Here is a 19,620-nt window from a genome sequence, read left to right on the forward strand (position 1 = left end):
ATAGGGGAGAGGTAGATGTCTCTGTGGGGTGATATTTGTAGGGGGTGGGGGTAGTGGGAGAGGTAGATGTCTCTGTGGGGTGATATTTGTAGGGGGTGGGGGTATGGAGAGGTAGATATCTGTGGGGCTATACCTGTGTGGTGTGTAGGGGTAGGGGGGATGTAGATGTCTCTGTGGGGGTGATATTTGTCAGGGGTGGGGGCAGCGGGAGAGGTGTTTGGGCTGAATGGCCTGTTTCCATTCTATACCACACACACTGACCCCTCTCTCCCCCACATTCACCATCTGCACGCTCCTTCCTCCTGCAGTATCCTCATCCCCCAGCACCTGGGGAGATTTAAAGTTGACGTCCTGGAGAAATTGGAATATTTCTTCTCTGATTTGCTGCAGCGAGTGAGGCAGATTGAAGGCGACATTCGGCCGGTCAATCATATTCGGTGGCAGCAGCTCTCAGCAGTCCGTGCCAAGGTCAGTGAGTACAGCAGGCCGAGCTTCGCTCCTCAGCTGTCCCATACAGTGCTCTCCCCAATGACCAGACTCGCCCTGACCACCGTCATTCATGTGGGTGGGCAGGAATCAGTTCATTAGCCTCACTAATGACCTATACCCCAAACAGAAAACCTACAGCACAAAATAAGCCCTTCGGCCCACGATGCTGTGCAGAACCTGTCCTTACTTTAGAAATTACTACAGTTACCCATAGCCCTCTACTTTTCTGAGCTCCATGTACCTGTCCAGGAGTCTCTTAAAAGACCCTATCGTATCCGCCTCCACCACTGCTGCCGGTAGCCCATTCCACGCACTCACCACTCTCTGCGTAAAAAAAAAACAACTTACCCCTGACATCTCCTCTGTACCTACTTCCAAGTACCTTAAAACCGTGCCCTCTTGTGCTAGCCACTTCAGCCCTGGGAAAAAGCCTCTGACTATCCACATGATCAATGCCTCTCATTATCATGTACACCTCTATCAGGTCACCTCTCATCATCCGTTACTCCAAGGAGAAAAGGCCAGGTTCACTCAACCTATTCTCATAAGGCATGCTCCCCAATCCAGGAAACATTCTTGTAAATCTCCTCTGCACCCTTTCTATAGTTTCCACATCCTTCTTGTAGTGAGGCGACCAGAGCTGAGCACAGTACCCAAGTGGGGTCTGACCAGGGTCCAATACAGCTGCAACATTACCTCTTGGCTCTTGAACTCAATCCCATGGTTGATAAAGGCCAGTACACCGTATGTCTTCTTAACCACACAGTCAACTTGCGCAGCAGCTTTGAGTGTCCTATGGACTCAGACTCCAAGATCCCTCTGATCCTCCACACTGCCAAGAGTCTTACCATTTATACTATATTCTGCCATCATATTTGACCTACCAAAATGAACCACCTCACACTTATCTGGGTTGAACTCCATCTGCCCAATTTTGCATCCTATCAATGTCCCGCTGTAACCTCTGACAGCCCTCCACACTATCCACAACACCCCCAACCTTGGTGTTATCAGCAAATTTACTAATCCATCCCTCCACTTCCTCAACCTGGTCATTAAGAGAAGGGGTCCCAGAACAGATCCCTGAGGCACACGACTGGTCACCAGCCTCTATGAAGAATATGCCCTGTCTACAACCACTTTTTGCCTTCTGTGGGCAAGCCAGTTCTGGATCCACAAAGCAAGGTCCCCTTGGATCCCATTCCTCCTGACTTTCTTAATAAGCCTTGCATGGAGTACCTTATCAAATGCCTTGCTGAAATCCATATACACTACATCTACTGCTCTACCTTCATCAATGTGTTTAGTCACATCCTCAAAAAATTCAATCAGGCTCGTAAGGCAGGACCTACCTTTCACAAAGCCATGTTGACTATTCCTAATCATATTATGCCTCTCCAAATGTTCATAAATCTTGCCTCTGAGGATCTTCTCCAACAACTTACCAACTGCTGAAGTAAGACTCACTGGTCTATAAATTCCTGGGCTATCTCTACTCCCTTTCTTAAATAAGGGAACAACATCTGCAACCTTCCAGTCTTCCAGAACCCCTCCTGTCCCCATTGATAATGCAAAGATCATCGCCAGAGGCTCAGCAATCTCCTCCCGTGCCTCCCATAGTAGTCTGGGGTATATCTCGTCTGGTCCCGGTGACTTATCCAACTTGATGCTTTCCAAAAGCTCCAGCACTTCCTCTCTCTTAATATCTATATGCTCAAGCTTTTCAGTCTGCTGCAAGTCATCACTACAATTGCCAAGATCATTTTCTGTAGTGAATACTGAAGCAAAGTATTCAATAAGTACCTCCGCTATCTCCTCCGGTTCCATACACACTTTTCCACTGTCACATTTGGTTGGTCCTATTCTCTCACGTCTTATCCTCTTGTACTTCGCATACTTGTAGAATGCCTTGGGGTTTTCCTTAATCCTGTTTGCCAAGGCCTTCTCATGGCCCCTTCTGGCTCTCCTAATTTCTTTCTTAAGCTCCTTCCTGCTAGCCTTATAATCTTCTAGATCTCTATCATTACCTAGTGTTTTGAACCTTTCGTAAGCTCTTCTTCTTGACTAGATTTTCAACAGCCTTTGTACACCATGGTTCCTGTACCCTACCATAACTTCCCTGTCTCAGTTGAACATACCAATGCAAAACACCATGTAAATATCCCCTGAACATTTGCCACGTTTCTTCCGTACATTTCCCTGAGAACATCTGTTCCCAACTTATGCTTCCAAATTCCTGCCTGATAGCTTCATATTTCCCCTTACTCCGATTAAACATTTCCCTAACTTGTCTGTTCCTATCCCTCTCCAATGCTATGGTAAAGGAGATAGAATTGTGATCACTATCTCCAAAATGCTCTTCCACTGAGAGACCTGACACCTGACCAGGTACATTTCCCAATACCAGATCAAGTACAGCCTCTCCTCTTGTAGGCGTATCTACATATTGTGTCAGGAAACCTTCTTGAATACACTTAACAAACTCCACCCCATCTAAATCCCTTGCTCTAGGGAGATGCCAATCAGTATTGGGGAAATTAAAATCTCCCGACAACCCAGTTACCATTTCAGCGTTCCAGAATCTGTCTCCCTATCTGCTTTTGGATGTCTCTGTTACTATCGGGTGGTCTATAAAAAAACACCCAGTAGAGTTATTGACCCCTTCCTGTTTCTAACTTCCACCCACAGAGACTCCATAGACAATCCCTCCATGACTTCCTCCTTTTCTGCAGCCGTGACACTATCTCTGATCAACAGTGCCAAGCCCCCACCTCTTTTGCCTCCCTCCCTGTCCTTTCTGAAACATCTAAAGCCTGGCACTCTTAAGTAACCATTCCTGCCCCTGAGCTGTCCAAATCTCTGTAATGGCCACAGCATCATAGCTCCAAGTACTGATCCACGTTATAAGCTCATCCACTTTGTTCATGATACTCCTTGCATTAAAATAGACACACCTCAAACCATCAGTCTGAGCGTAACCCTTCTCTATCACCTGCCTATCCTCCTCCTCACAATGCCTACAAGCTTTCTCTACTTGTGACTCAGCTGCCCCTTCCTCCGTCTCTTCAGTTCAGTTCCCAACCCCCAGCAATCCTAGTTTAAACTCTCCCCAGGATATTGGTCCCCCTGGGATTCAAGTGCAATCCATCCTTATTGTACAGGTCACTCCTGCCTCAAAAGAGGTGCCAATGATCCAGAAATCTGAATCCCTGCCCCCTGCTCCAATCTCTCAGCCACGCATTTATCCTCCACCTCATTCTATTCCTATACTCACTGTCACGTGGTACAGGCATTAATCCTGAGATTACTACCTTTGTGGTCCTGCCTCTCAGCTTCTTCCCTAACTCCCTGTAGTCTGTTTTCAGGGCCTCCTCCCTTTTCCTACCCATGTCGTTGGTACCAATATGTGCCATGACCTCTGGCTGTTCATCTTCCCACTTCAGGATATCATGGACGCGATCAGAAACCTCTCGGTCCCTGGCACCTGGGAGGCAAACTACTATCCGTGTTTCTTTCCTGCATCCACAGAATCGTCTGTTTGACCTCCTAACTATAGAGTCTCCTATCACTGCTGCCATCTTCTTCCTTTCCCTACCCTTCTGAACCATAGGGCCAGACTCTGTGCCAGAGGCATGGCTACTGTTGCTTCTCCCAGGTAGGCTGTTCCCCCCCAACAGTACTCAAACAGTAACTCTTAAGGGGGACAGCCACAGAGCTACTCTCTAGTATCTGCCTCTTGCCCTTCCCTCTCCTGACTGTTACCCACTTGTCTGTCTCCCCAGACCCCGGTGTGACTACCTGCCTACAGCTCCTCTCTATCACCTCCTCACTGTCTCTGACCAGACGAAGGTCATCGAGCTGCATCTCCAGTTCCCTAACCCGGTCCCTAAGGAGCTGCAGCTCGATGCACCTGGTGCAGATGTGGCCGTCCGGGAGGCTGGGAGTCTCCCGGACATCCCACATCTGACACCCAGTACGGAACACCGGCCTCGTAGACATACTTCCGATTCCTATTCTTCACAAGTAGCTTACCTCGCCTCGACCCGTAATCGCCGAAGCCCTATTGAGCCAAAGCCTTCCTACTCTGACTCCCTCTACTCTGACACCAGCTCTATAAAGCTGTCTTCTTTTTAAATTCTTGCTGCTGGTCTAACCGGCTGACGTCCATACACTTACGCAGTTGTGCCTCGATGAAACCGTTGAAGAAAAAATGCTCTCTTTTTAAATTCATCCCACCGGTCTAACTTGCTGACGTCCACGCGCCTGTGCAGTCGTGCCTCGATCCACCTCAGCAGGGCAGCATGGGAGCGTGTGGTTTTCACAACCCTTTCCAATCCCAGCCACACGGCTTCATTTCCCACTGCTGTCTCTGAGGAGTTTGTGCCATCTCCTTTGTGACCACATGGGTTCCCTCCGGGTGCTCTGGTTTCCTCTCACAGTCCAAAGACGTACTGGGTGGTATGATAATTGTTCATTGTAAATTGGGCTCAGATTAAATCGGGGGGATTGCTGGGCAGCACAGCTCGAAGGGCTGGAAGAGCCTGTTTCTCAATCAATCAATAAATAAAGAAAGAAAGAAGTCCTGCTAAGTACAGCACAGAAACAGGCCCCTCAGCCCATCTAGTCCATCCCAAAACCATTTAAGCTACCCACTCCCATTGACCTGTACTGGACTGTAGCCCTCTATACCCCAACGATCCACGTACTTGTCCAAACTTCTCTTCAACATTGAAATCACAGTTGCAGGCACCATTTGTGCTGGCAGCTCATTTCACACTCTCATGACCCTCTGAGCAAAGAAGTTTCCCCTCATGTTCTCCTTAAACTTCTCACCTTTCACTCTTAACCCATGACCTCTGGATGTAGTCCCACCCAACCTCAGTGGAAAAAGCCTACTTGCATTTACCCTACCCATACCCCTCAATTTTGTATACTTCCATCAAATCTCCTCTCAATCTTTGATGTTCTACCCTATTCAACCTTTTCTTAAAACACAGGTCCTCCAGACACGGCAACATCCTTGTAAATTTTCTCTGTACTCCTTCAACCTTACTTGCATTTTTCCTGTAGGTAGGTGACCAAAACTGGACACACTGCTCCAAATTAATCCTCGCCAACGTCTTGTACATCTTCAACATAACGACCCATCTTCTGTACTTAATACATTGATTTATGAAGGCCAATGTGCCAAAGGCTCTCTTTACGACTCTAACTACCTGTGATGCCACTTTCAACAAATTATGTACCTGTATTCCCAGATCCCCTTGCTCCACCACACTCCTCAGTGCCCTGTCGTTCACTGCGCAAGACCTACCCTGGTTGGTCCTAACCAAGTGCAAAACCTCACACTTGTCTGCATTAAATTCCATCTGTATTTTTCCACCTGATGCAGGTCCCTCTACAAGCCTTGAAAGCCTTTGTCACAGACCACTACACCCCCAATCTTGGTGTCATCTGCAAATGCGCTGATCGAGTTAACCACATTATCATCCATCTATAATTGTTGTCATAGATGACAAACAACAACGGCCCCAGCACCAATCCCTGTGGCACACCACTAGTCAAAGGCCTCCAGTCAGCGAGGCAACCCTTTACTTCCACTCTCTTGTCTTCTCCCACCAATTTGCCTCAGAGTAGCAGCCACCTCCTCCTCTGTGATCTGTACAGTGTCCACGAAGGTGATGCTACTTCTCCTCCCTTCTATAGACTCTGTCCATCTCTGGAGTAAGTACAGATGTAAGGAATGCATTTCAGATCTCCCCCATCTGTTTTGGCTCCATACATGGATTACCATTCTGGTCTTCCAGAGGACCAGTTTTATGCCTTGCAATCCTTCTGCTCTTAACATATCTGTAGAATCCCTTGGGATTCTCCTTCACCTTGTCTGCTAGGACAAAATTGTGCCTTCTTTTAGCCATCCTGATTTATTTCTTAAGTGTTCTCCTGTATTTCTTATATTCCATAAGCATCTCAATTGTTCCTACTTACCTAAACCTGCTATGTACCTCTTTTTTTTCTCTCTTAACCAGGACCTCAATATCCCTTGAAAACCAAGGTTCTCCACACCTGTTATCTTTACCTTTCATTCTGACAGACACATACAAGCTTTGTACTGTCAAAATTTTGTTTTTGAAGGCCTCCCACTTTCCAAGTACACCTTTGCCAGAAAACAGCCAGTCCCAATTCACACTTCCCAGATAAGTTCTGATACCATCAAAAATGGTCTTTCTCCAATTTAGAATATCAGCCTGCGGGCCAGACATCTCGCTTTGTTCATATTTACTCTGAAACTAATGGCATTGTGGTCACTGGATGCAGAGTGTACCCCTACACAAACTTCTGTCACCTGCCCTGTCTCATTCCCCAATAGCAGATCCAGTATCACATGCACTCTTGTTGGGACCTCTACATGCTGATTACTTTACTTTATTGTCGCCAAACAATTGATACTAGAGCGAACAATCATCACAGCGATATTTGATTCTGCGTTTCGCACTCCCCGGATTACAAATTGATAGTAAATATTAAAAATTTAAATTATAAATCATAGCTAGAAAATAGAAAAGGGAAAGTAAGGTAGTGTGAAAAAACCGAGAGGCAGGTCCGGATATTTGGAGGGTAAGGCCCAGATCCGGGTCAGGATCCGTTCAGCAGTCTTATCAAAGTTGGAAAGAAGCTGTTCCCAAATCTGGCCGTATGAGTCTTCAAGCTCCTGAGCCTTCTCCCGGAGGGAAAAGGGACGAAAAGTGTGTTGGCTGAGTGGGTCGTGTCCTTGATTATCCTGGCAGCACTGCTCCGACAGCGTACGGTTAAGGAAGCTTTCCTGAACACACAAATAAATAAAGCTCCGATACTCTATGTCCAGTGCCTGATTATCCTTTGAGTTCCTCCAGCTTCTTGTTTGACGCCCTATTTGGTTTCTGGGGAGTTCTGTCCTGGAGGAGCAGTGAGCCCCCGATGATGATCTGATCATCTTTGCCTGAACTGTCCACAGAGTGCAGAATAGTACAGCCCAGTACAGGCCCTTTAGCCCATGGTGTTCTTCTTCTTTCTTCTGAAGCCCCCCCATGCCTACTGGGGCGCAGAACTCCGACAGCAGCTTGCTCGAGTCCTCTCTGCTGGGACGGTCTTTAAGGTTGTCCCCAGGTGTAACCCATATTTTCGATCCTTCCTCTTGCAGGGATGACGTCTTTGGAGCTTCTCTTAGTGTTTCTGTGGCTCTGGTTTTTTTTTAATGGGATGTGGTTGCTAGCCGTATGCCCAACCCTCCCCCTTTGCAGCCGGGCTCGGGGAGTTCCATGATGTTGTATCAGCCTGTATGAGACCTACTCCACAATCAATCTAACCCCTTCCTTCTACACCATCCATATTGAATTGACTTTATTACTTACATCCCTCATATACATTAGGAGTAAAAATCTTCATGTTACATCTCTGTCTGAATGTGCAATGTGCAAAATTTATAATAAATAGTATGTGCAACAGGACAGTCAATATAACATGGAAATACAGTTGCATCAGCATGAATTAAGTAGTCTGATGGGCTGGTGAAAGAAGTTGTCCTGGAGCCTGTTGGTCCTGGCTTTTATGCTGCGGTACTGTTTCCTGGATGGCTGCAGCTGGAATAGATTGTGGTTGGGGTGACTCGGGTCCCCAATGATCCTTTGAGCCCTTTTCACACACCTGTCTTTGTAAATGTCCTGAATAGTGGGAAGTTCACATCCACAGATGCACTGGGCTGTTGGCTCCACTCTCTGCAGAATCCTGCGATTGAGGGAAGTACAGTTCCCATACCAGGTAGTCATGCAGCCAGTCAGGATGCTCTCAATCATGCCCCTAATGAAAGTTCTCTGTCCTCGATTTGACATCTTCCATCCATGTGACTGTCTAGGAGTCTGTTACTTGTGCCTAACGTGTCACAAATTTGCTGGTTTGTTTACCACATTATCATTTGAATTGTTAGTGTAGACAATAAACAACAATAGACCCAACATCGATCCCTGTGGCACACCACTAGTCACAGGCCAGAGTGACTAGTCACAGGCCAGAGTGACAGTTATGACACTCTTCGTGGACAAAACCACAGAGTGGTGTCAGAGAGGCAACCCTGTACACCACTCTGTGGTTTTGTCCACGAAGCCAGTGTCATAACCAGTTGACTACTTCACCCTGAATGCCAAGTGACTTAGCTTTCTGGACCAGCCACGCATGCAGAACTTTGTCAAAAGGCCTGCTAAAGTCCACGTGGACAACATCCACTGCCTTCCCTTCACCAACTTTCCTGGTAACCCCCCTCCTGGAAAATCTGTACAGGTGGAATTGAGGAATAGGAAAGGTGTTGTGACGCTTACAGGGGTGTATTATAGACCACCTAATTGGGGACCGAGAACTGGAGGAGCAAAATTGTAAGGAGATAGCAGATATTTGTAGTAAGTACAAGGTTGTGATTGTGGGAGATTTTAATTTTCCACTCATAGACTGGGAAGGCCATTCTGTAAAAGGGCTGGATGGTTTGGAGTTTGTAAAATGTGTGCAGGATAGTTTTTTGCAACAATACATAGAGGTACCAACTAGAGAAGGGGCAGTGTTGGATCTCCTGTTAGGGAATGAGACAGGGCAGGTGACGGAGGTATTTGTTGGGGAGCACTTCGGGTCCAGTGATCACAATGCCATTAGTTTCAATATAATTATGGAGAAGGATAGGACTGGACCTAGGGTTGAGATTTTTGATTGGAGAAAGGCTAACTTTGAGGAGATGCGAAAGGATTTAGAAAGAGTGGATTAGGAAAATTTGTTTTATGGGAAGGATGTAACAGAGAACTGGAGGTCATTTAAAGGTGAAATTTTGAGGGTGCAGAATCTTTATGTTCCTGTTAGGTTGAAAGGAAAGGTTAAAAGTTTGAGAGAGCCATGGCTTTCAAGAGATATTAGAAACTTGGTTCAGAAAAAGAGAGACATCTTCATAAATATAGGCAGCTTGGAGTTAATGAGGTACTCGAGGAATATAAAGAATGTAAAAAGAATCTTAAGAAAGAAATTAGAAAAGCTAAAAGAAGATACGAAGCTGCTTTGGCAAGTAAGGTGAAAATAAATCCAGAGGGTTTCTACAGTTATACTAATAGCAAAAGGATAGTGAGGGATAAAATTGGTCCCTTGGAGAATCAGAGTGGACGGCTATGTGCGGAGCCAAAAGAGATGGGGGAGATTTTGAACAATTTCTTTTCTTCGGTATTCACTAAGGAGAAGGATATTGAATTGTGTAAGGTAAAGGAAACAAGTAGGGTAGTTATGGAAAGTATGACAATTAAAGAAGAGGAAGTACTGACACTTTTAAGGAATATAAAAGTGGATAAGTCTCCGGGTCCGGACAAGATACTCCCTAGGACTTTGAGGGAAGTTAGTGTAGAAATAACAGGGGCTCTGACAGAAATATTTCAAATGTCATTAGAAATGGGGATGGTGCTGGAGGATTGGCTTATTGATCATGTGGTTCCATTGTTTAAAAAGGGTTCTAAGAGTAAACCTGGCAATTATCGGCCTGTGAGCTTGACGTCAGTGGTGGGTAAATTGATGGAAAGTATTCTTAGAGATGGTATATATCATTTTCTGGATAGACAGGGTCTGATTAGGAACAGTCAACATGGATTTGTGCATGGAAGGTCATGTTTGACAAATCTTATTGAATTTTTTGATGAGGTTGCTAAGAAAGTTGACGAGGGTAAAACGGTGGATGTTGTCTATATGGACTTCAGTAAGGCCTTTGACAAGGTTCCACACGGAAGGTTAGTTAGAAAGGTTCAATCGTTAGGCATTAATATGGAAGTAGTAAAATGGATTCAGCAGTGGCTAGATGGGAGACGCCAGAGTAGTGGTGGATAACTGTGTGTCAGATTGGATGACGGTGTGTAGCAGTGTGCCTCAGGGATCTGTACTGGGTCCAATGTTGTTTGTCATATATTTTAATGATCTAGATGATGGGGTGGTAAATTGGATTAGTAAGTATGCAGATGATACTAAGATAGGTGGTGTTGTGGATGATGAGGTAGGTTTTCAAAACTTGCAGAGAGATTTAGGACAGTTAGGAGAGTGGGCTGAAAGATGGCAAATGGAGTTTAATGCTGAAAAATGTGAGGTGCTACATTTTGGTAGAACTAATCAAAATAGGACATACATGGTAAATGGTAGGGCATTAAAGAATGCAGTAGAACAGAGGGATCTAGGAATAATGGTGCATAGTTCCCTGAAGAAGGAATCTCATGTGGATAGGGTGGTGAAGAAAGCTTTTGGTTTGCTGGCCTTTATTAATCAGAGCATTGAGTATAGGAGTTGGGATATAATGTTGAATTTGTATAAGGCATTGGTAAGGCCAAATCTAGAGTATTGTGTACAGTTCTGGTCACCGAATTATAGGAAGGATGTCAATAAAATTGAGAGAGTACAGAGGAGGTTTACTAAAATGTTGCCTGGGTTTCATCTCCTAAGTTACAGAGAAAGGTTGAACAAGTTAGATCTTTATTCTTTGGAGCGTAGAAGGTTGAGGGGAGACTTGATAGAGGTGTTTAAAATTATGAGGGGGATTGATAGAGTTGACGTGGTTAGACTTTTTCCATTGAGAGTGGGGAAGATTCAAACAAGAGGGCATGGGTTGAGAATTAGAGGACAAAAGTTTAGGGGTAACATGAGGGGTAACATCTTTACTCAGAGAGTGGTAGCTGTGTGGAACGAGCTTCCAGCAGAAGTGGTTGAGGCAGGTTCAATGTTGTCGTTTAAAGTGAAATTGGATAGATATATGGACAGGAAAGGAATGGAGGGTTATGGGCTGAGTGCAGGTCGGTGGGAATAGGATAGGTTAAGAGTTCGGCACGGACTAGAAGGGCCGAGATGGCCTGTTTCCGTACTGTAATTGTTATATGGTTATATGATTGGCTACACATGATCTACCACACACAAAGCTACGTAGACCATCCCTAATTGGGCCGTTATCCAAATACTGATATATCTCGTCCCTTAGAATACCTTTCAGTGATTTAATAATGGCTGATATTAGTCTCACTAGCCTATAATTTCCTGGCTTATTGTTAGAGCCTTTCTTGAACAATGAACCTGATACCACCTTCCAGATGGCAGCAGTGAAGAGACCATAACCTGCGTGACGGGGGTCTTTGATGATGAGTGAAGCATTGGCACAAAAAAGCAGCATCCATCTTCCAGGCCATGACCATCATTGGCAGGAGGTACAGGAGCTTTAGGTCCCACACCACCAGGTTCAGGAACAATTGTTACCCTACAGCCATCAGACTCCTGAATCAGTGTGGATAACTTCATTCACCTCAAATCTGAAATGATTCCACAACCTATGGACTCACTTTCAAAGATTCCTATAGTATTATTTGTATAGTTTGTCTTTTGCACATTGGTTATTTGTCCGTCTTTCTGTGTAGATTTTTCACTGGTTCTGTTTTGTTTTGTTTTCCTCGGAATGCCCACAAGAAAAAGAATTTCAGGGTTGTATTTGGTGACCTGTATGTACTTTGGTAATAAAATTTACTTTGAACTTTGATCATTCCTTTGGTAATAAATCTGATTCTCCAATATTTTCTGCTCCATCTTTCCCCCTTTCCTCTCTCTATCTCTTCCTGTATTCGTATACCCCTCTCTGCACGCCTCCCCCCCCTCGCCCTCTCTCTCCCCACACCTGCAGCTGGAGAACTTTGCCATCTTGCTCATGAACGACATCTCTGATCGCCAGCGAAGCATCTCCCGTATCCTTACTCCGTCCGTGCAGACTGGGATGATGCGAGCCTACTCGGGTAAGCTGCCCTTTACCGTCTCTTTAAACGTGCCCGCAGAACTCGAGTTATCACAGGTTGGGGGGGGGGGAGGGAGCAGAGGCAGACCCTTCCAAGGCCTGGGGTCAGACAGAGGAAGTGCCCTTTCCCCAGTCAGCCCCTAGTACCTGCGTGATCTTATGAGCTGTCATCCATGCCAGACCCGGTCGTACTGTGAACAGACAGCTCAAATTCAGGGACTGAAGGATAATAGCCGAGTTGAAAATCAAAAGGGTGGCACTGAGGGAGTGTCACACTGTGGGAGGGGCGGTACTGAGGGAGGGTCACACTGTGGGAGGGGCGGTATTGAGGGAGTGTCACACTGTGGGAGGGGAGGTACTGAGGGAGTGTCACTGTGGGAGGGGCGGTACTGAGGGAGGGTCACACTGTGGGAGGGGTGGTACTGAGGGAGTGTCACACTGTGGGAGGGGCGGTACTGAGGGAGTGTCACACTGTGGGAGGGGCGGTACTGAGGGAGTGTCACACTGTGGGAGGGGTGGTACTGAGGGAGTGTCACACTGTGGGAGAGGCGGTATTGAGGGAGTGTCACACTGTGGGAGGGGAGGTACTGAGGGAGTGTCACACTGTGGGAGGGGCGGTATTGAGGGGGAGTCACACTGTGGGAGGGGAGGTACTGAGGGAGTGTCACACTGTGGGAGGGGCAGTATTGAGGAAGGGTCACACTGAGGGAGGGTCACAACTGTGAGAGGGGCGGTACTGAGGGAGGGTCACACTGTGGGAGGGGCGGTATTGAAGGGTCACACTGTGGGAGGGGTGGTACTGAGGGAGGGTCACACTGTGGGAAGGGCGGTATTGAGGAAGGGTCACACTGTGGGAGGGGCAGTACTGAGGGAGGGTCACAACTGTGGGAAGGGCGGTACCGAGGGAGGGTCACACTGTGGGAGGGGCGGTACTGAGGCAGGGTCACACTGTGGGAGGGGTGGTACTGAGGGAGGGTCACACCGTGGCAGGGGCGGTACTGAGGGAGGGTCACACCGTGGCAGGGGCGTACCGAGGGAGGGTCACACTGTGGGGGGGTGGTACCGAGGGAGGGTCACACTGTGGGAGGGGCGGTATTGAGGGGGAGTCACACTGTGGGAGGGGAGGTACTGAGGGAGTGTCACACTGTGGGAGGGGCAGTATTGAGGAAGGGTCACACTGTGGGAGGGGCGGTACTGAGGGAGGGTCACACTGTGGGAGGGGCGGTATTGAGGAAGGGTCACACTGTGGGAGGGGCGGTATTGAGGAAGGGTCACAACTGTGGGAGGGGCGGTATTGAGGAAGGGTCACACTGTGGGAGGGGAAGTACTGAGGGAGGGTCACACTGTGGGAGAGGCGGTATTGAGGAAGGGTCACACTGTGGGAGGGGCGGTACTGAGGGAGGGTCACAACTGTGAGAGGGGCGGTATTGAAGGGTCACACTGTGGGAGGGGCGGTACTGAGGGAGGGTCACACTGTGGGAGGGGCGGTATTGAGGAAGGGTCACACTGTGGGAGGGGTGGTACTGAGGGAGGGTCACACTGTGGGAGGGGCGGTATTGAGGAAGGATCACACTGTGGGAGGGGCGGTACTGAGGGAGGGTCACAACTGTGGGAGGGGCGGTACTGAGGGAGGGTCACACTGTGGGAGGGGCGGTACTGAGGGAGGGTCACACTGTGGGAGGGGCGGTACTGAGGGAGGGTCACACCGTGGCAGGGGCGGTACTGAGGGAGGGTCACACCGTGGCAGGGGCGTACCGAGGGAGGGTCACACTGTGGGGGGGTGGTACCGAGGGAGGGTCACACTGTGGGAGGGGCGGTACTGAGGGGGAGTCACACTGTGGGAGGGGTGGTACTGAGGGAGGGTCACACCGTGGCAGGGGCGGTACTGAGGGAGGGTCACACCGTGGCAGGGGCGTACCAAGGGAGGGTCACACCGTGGGAGGGGTGGTACCGAGGGAGGGTCACACTGTGGGAGCGGCGGTACCGAGGGAGGGTCACACTGTGGGAGGGGCGGTACTGAGGGAGGGTCACACCGTGGCAGGGGCGTACCGAGGGAGGGTCACACTGTGGGAGGGGTGGTACCGAGGGAGGGTCACACTGTGGGAGGGGTGGTACTGAGGGAGGTATTTGCTGTGGGAGGGGTGGTACTGAGGGAGAGTCACTGAGGGACTGTGGGAGGGGTGGTACTGAGGGAGGGTCACACCGTGGCAGGGGCGTACCGAGGGAGGGTCACACTGTGGGAGGGGTGGTACCGAGGGAGGGTCACACTGTAGGAGGGGCGGTACCGAGGGAGGGTCACACTGTGGGAGGGGTGGTACCGAGGGAGGGTCACACTGTGGGAGGGGTGGTACTAAGGGAGGTATTTGCTGTGGGGGGGGCGGTACTGAGGGAGGGTCACACTGTGGGAGAGGCGGTATTGAGGGAGGGTCACACTGTGGGAGGGGTGGTACTGAGGGAGGTATTTGCTGTGGGAGGGGTGGTACTGAGGGAGAGTCACACTGTAGGAGGGGTGGTACTGAGGGTGGGTCACACTGTGGGAGGGGCGGTACCGAGGGAGGGTCACACTGTGGGAGGGGTGGTACCGAGGGAGGGTCACACTGTGGGAGGGGTGGTACCGAGGGAGGGTCACACTGTGGGAGAGGCGGTATTGAGGGAGTGTCACACTGTGGGAGGGGAGGTACTGAGGGAGTGTCACACTGTGGGAGGGGCAGTATTGAGGAAGGGTCACACTGTGGGAGGGGCGGTACTGAGGGAGGGTCACACTGTGGGAGGGGCGGTATTGAGGAAGGGTCACACTGTGGGAGGGGTGGTACTGAGGGAGGGTCACAACTGTGGGAGGGGCGGTACTGAGGGAGGGTCACACTGTGGGAGGGGCGGTATTGAGGGATGGGCACACTGTGGGAGGGGCGGTACTGAGGGAGGGTCACAACTGTGGGAGGGGCGGTACTGAGGGAGGGTCACACTGTGGGAGGGGTGGTACTAAGGGAGGTATTTGCTGTGGGGGGGGCGGTACTGAGGGAGGGTCACACTGTGGGAGAGGCGGTATTGAGGGAGGGTCACACTGTGGGAGGGGCGGTACTGAGGGAGGGTCACACCGTGGCAGGGGCGTACCGAGGGAGGGTCACACTGTGGGGGGGTGGTACCGAGGGAGGGTCACACTGTGGGAGGGGCGGTACTGAGGGGGAGTCACACTGTGGGAAGGGTGGTACTGAGGGAGGGTCACACCGTGGCAGGGGCGGTACTGAGGGAGGGTCACACCGTGGCAGGGGCGTACCAAGGGAGGGTCACACCGTGGGAGGGGTGGTACTGAGGGAGGGTCACACTGTGGGAGCGGCGGTACCGAGGGAGGGTCACACTGTGGGAGGGGCGGTACTGAGGGAGGGTCACACCGTGGCGGGGGCGTACCGAGGGAGGGTCACACTGTGGGAGAGGCGGTATTGAGGGAGGGTCACACTGTGGGAGGGGAGGTACTGAGGGAGTGTCACACTGTGGGAGGGGCGGTACTGAGGGAGGGTCACACTGTGGGAGGGGCGGTATTGAGGAAGGGTCACACTGTGGGAGGGGTGGTACTGAGGGAGGGTCACAACTGTGGGAGGGGCGGTACTGAGGGAGGGTCACACTGTGGGAGGGGCGGTATTGAGGGATGGGCACACTGTGGGAGGGGCGGTACTGAGGGAGGGTCACAACTGTGGGAGGGGCGGTACTGAGGGAGGGTCACACTGTGGGAGGGGTGGTACTGAGGGAGGTATTTGCTGTGGGGGGGGCGGTACTGAGGGAGGGTCACACTGTGGGAGAGGCGGTATTGAGGGAGTGTCACACTGTGGGAGGGGTGGTACTGAGGGAGGGTCACACTGTGGGAGGGGTGGTACTGAGGGAGGTATTTGCTGTGGGAGGGGTGGTACTGAGGGAGAGTCACACTGTAGGAGGGGTGGTACTGAGGGAGGGTCACACTGTGGGAGGGGCGGTACCGAGGGAGGGTCACACTGTGGGAGGGGTGGTACTGAGGGAGGGTCACACTGTGGGAGGGGTGGTACCGAGGGAGGGTCACACTGTGGGAGAGGCGGTATTGAGGGAGTGTCACACTGTGGGAGGGGAGGTACTGAGGGAGTGTCACACTGTGGGAGGGGCGGTATTGAGGGGGAGTCACACTGTGGGAGGGGAGGTACTGAGGGAGTGTCACACTGTGGGAGGGGCAGTATTGAGGAAGGGTCACACTGTGGGAGGGGCGGTACTGAGGGAGGGTCACACTGTGGGAGGGGCGGTACTGAGGGAGGGTCACACTGTGGGAGGGGCGGTATTGAGGAAGGGTCACACTGTGGGAGGGGCAGTACTGAGGGAGGGTCACACTGTGGGAGGGGCGGTACTGAGGGAAGGTCACACCGTGGGAGGGGTGGTACTGAGGGAGGGTCACACTGTGGGAGCGGCGGTACCGAGGGAGGGTCACACTGTGGGAGGGGCGGTATTGAGGAAGGGTCACACTGTGGGAGGGACGGTACTCAGGGAGGGTCACAACTGTGGGAGGGGCGGTACTGAGGGAGGGTCACACTGTGGGAGGGGCAGTACTGAGGGAGGGTCACACCGTGGCAGGGGCGTACCGAGGGAGGGTCACACCGTGGGGGGGGTGGTACCGAGGGAGGGTCACACTGTGGGAGGGGCGGTACCGAGGGGGAGTCACACTGTGGGAGGGGTGGTACCGAGGGAGGGTCACACTGTGGGAGGGATGGTACCGAGGCAGGGTCACACCGTGGCAGGGGCGGTACCGAGGGAGGGTCACACTGTGGGAGCGGCGGTACCGAGGGAGGGTCACACTATGGCAGGGGCGGTACCGAGGGAGGGTCACACTGTGGGAGGGGCGGTACCGAGGGAGGGTCACACTGTGGGAGGGGCGGTACCGAGGGAGCGTCACACTGTGGCAGGGGCGGTACCGAGGGAGGGTCACACTGTGGGAGGGGCGGTACCGAGGGAGGGTCACACTGTGGCAGGGGCGGTACCGAGGGAGGGTCACACTGTGGGAGGGGCGGTACCGAGGGAGGGTCACACTGTGGGAGGGGCGGTCACACTGTGGGAGGGGTGGTACTGAGGGAGGTATTTGCTGTGGGGGGGCGGTACCGAGGGAGGGTCACACTGTGGGAGGGGTGGTACCGAGGGTGGGTCACACTGTGGGAGGGGTGGTACAGAGGGAGGGTCACACTGTGGGAGGGGTGGTACTGAAGTCATTTTTTGAGCAAGAGCAGTGTAAAATTGTTCTCTATGGATACTATCGAAAGATGATAGGGGTTGGTTGGGGTTGACCATGGATATGTTGTGTCCCAGCTGTCTGTGTAATACTCAAGCCAAGACAGTAGGACACCAAGAGCAAGCTGGCGTCCATACAGCAGGCTCCGCCTCTCCACGCAGCAGATGAACCCAAAGGAACGGCAGAGACCGATACAGTTTGGTACCAGCGGTGTCGCAGGAGTTGCCAGTCAGCGTTGAACTGAGCGTAACACTGCTTTAGGAATCCCAGTTCCAAATGTTTCCTCAGGGTTTATCCCAAAGCCTCCCCAGGGGTGGGTATAACCACAAGCCTGTGGAGGTTTGAGATCAGAGTTTTCCTTCTCCTAGGTGAGCTGCCAACCACGGCTGACGAGCCCCATCTGCCCGAAGTGACTGGTTTTAAGGTGCCGGTAGCCCACCTTTGCCCCTTCTCCTGTCAGTAGAAACCATTCAGCTGGGCTTAGTAACTAGGTCGCACGTGAAGACCAGGAGCTGGGCCTGGTTGTTCAGAGGCCGTCTGAGATGCACACCATCCAAAGATGGCTTCAGGTCATTGTGGGCGCTTGCTGTGCACACTGGCTGTCGTGTTTAACTGCAGCTGAGCGTGGATCTGATTTTGTAGCTGCTGAACGGTCGGTCTGTTAACGCTCCCAATTCCTCGCAGTGTGCGCATCAGAGCGCGGTCCACGCTGCTTTGACCGGATGAAATCCCAGATGGAGAAGTACGTCCACGAGGAGAAGGATCAGCTCTTCTCCGGTGCCTGCCGCAAGCTCACAGACCAGCTGGATCTCTTAAAGGTGAGGGGCCCGCGGTGTTGGGGTGGGCTGACGCTTTAAATGCCTTGACGTTATCATCTCATAGGATCTGTGCTGGGACCAGCAAGTAGCTGCGATCGCAAAGAAGGCATGACTGTGCCTCTACTGTCTTAGAGATCTGAAACTTTGTCCGACATCTTTAGACGCACAGCGGAGAGTATCCTGACTAGCCGCGTCACAGCCTGGGGTGGGAACACCGATGCCCCGGAGTGGAAAAAGCTACAAAGGGTGGTGGACGCAGCCCAGTCCACCGCAGGAAAAGTCCTTCCCGTCACTGAACACATTTACGAGGAGTGTTTTCGCAGGAAAGCAACATCCGTCGTCAAGGATCCCCACCACCCGGGCCGTGCTGTCTTCTCGCTGCTGCCGTCAAGCAGGAGGTACAAAGCCACAAGTTCAGGAACAGTAATTACCCTCCTCCAACCATCAGGCTCTTGCACCGGAGAGGATAACTTCACTCTCCTCTACGCCAAACTGATTCCACAACCTGCAGACTCACTTTCACGGGCTGCACAAGTCCTGCTCTCTGTATTATTTCTTAAATCTATTTATTCAATGATTTTATTTGCAGCTTGTCTTTGTTTGCACATTGGTTATTTGTCAGGCTTTGTGGGTAGTGTTTCAGTGATTCTGTTGCATGTCTATCTTCTACTGTGAATGCCTGCAAGAAACTGGATCTCGGCGTAGTATATGGTGACATATATGGACTTTGAGAATAAATTTGGACCATAAGACTATAAGACATCTGAGCAGAATTAGGCCATTTGGCCCATTGAGTCTGCTGCACCATTCCATCATGGTTGATTTATGATACCTTTCAACCCCATTCTCCTGCCTTCTGCACCAGACCCCAAGTTATAGCAGCAGAATTAGGCCATATGGCCCATCGAATCTGTTCTGCCATTTCATCATGGCTGATCCAATTTTCCTGTCAGCTCCAATCTCCTACCTTCTCCCCACATGAGGAGAGTTTGGCAGCTTTGGGCCTGTACTCACTGGAATTTAGAAAAATGTGTGGGGATCTCACTGAAACCTAACAAATGTTGAAAGGACTCGATAGGGTGGATGTGGAGATGTTTCCTCTGATAGGGGGATCCAGAACTAGAGGGCACAGGCTCAAAATTGAGGGAGTCCCTTTGGAACTGAGATAAAGAGGGATTCTCTCTCCCCCCTCCCACCCTGGACATTCTCTCTCCCCCCTCCCACCCTGGAGATTCTCTCTCCCCCCTCCCACCCTGGAGATTCTCTCT

The 19,620-nt window shown here is 50.9% G+C and overlaps 1 protein-coding gene across 2 annotated transcripts in view; it reads left to right on the forward strand.

Moving 5' to 3' along the window:
- Window positions 1-19,620, forward strand: part of LOC134344596 (uncharacterized) — a 159,271-nt gene that overhangs the window by 88,868 nt on the left and 50,783 nt on the right. For both annotated transcript variants that reach the window (XR_010017467.1, XM_063044680.1), the window contains exons 20-22: window positions 309-468; window positions 12,191-12,299; window positions 18,219-18,352. Coding sequence is in view for 1 of the 2 variants with exons in the window: in XM_063044680.1 (XP_062900750.1) it covers window positions 309-468; window positions 12,191-12,299; window positions 18,219-18,352 (403 nt within the window). In the remaining variant the exon portion in view is untranslated. The remainder of the gene's footprint in view (window positions 1-308; window positions 469-12,190; window positions 12,300-18,218; window positions 18,353-19,620) is intronic.

Source organism: Mobula hypostoma, chromosome 3 (assembly GCF_963921235.1).
Source record: "Mobula hypostoma chromosome 3, sMobHyp1.1, whole genome shotgun sequence".
In the NCBI taxonomy this organism is placed as follows: Eukaryota; Metazoa; Chordata; class Chondrichthyes; order Myliobatiformes; family Myliobatidae; genus Mobula; species Mobula hypostoma.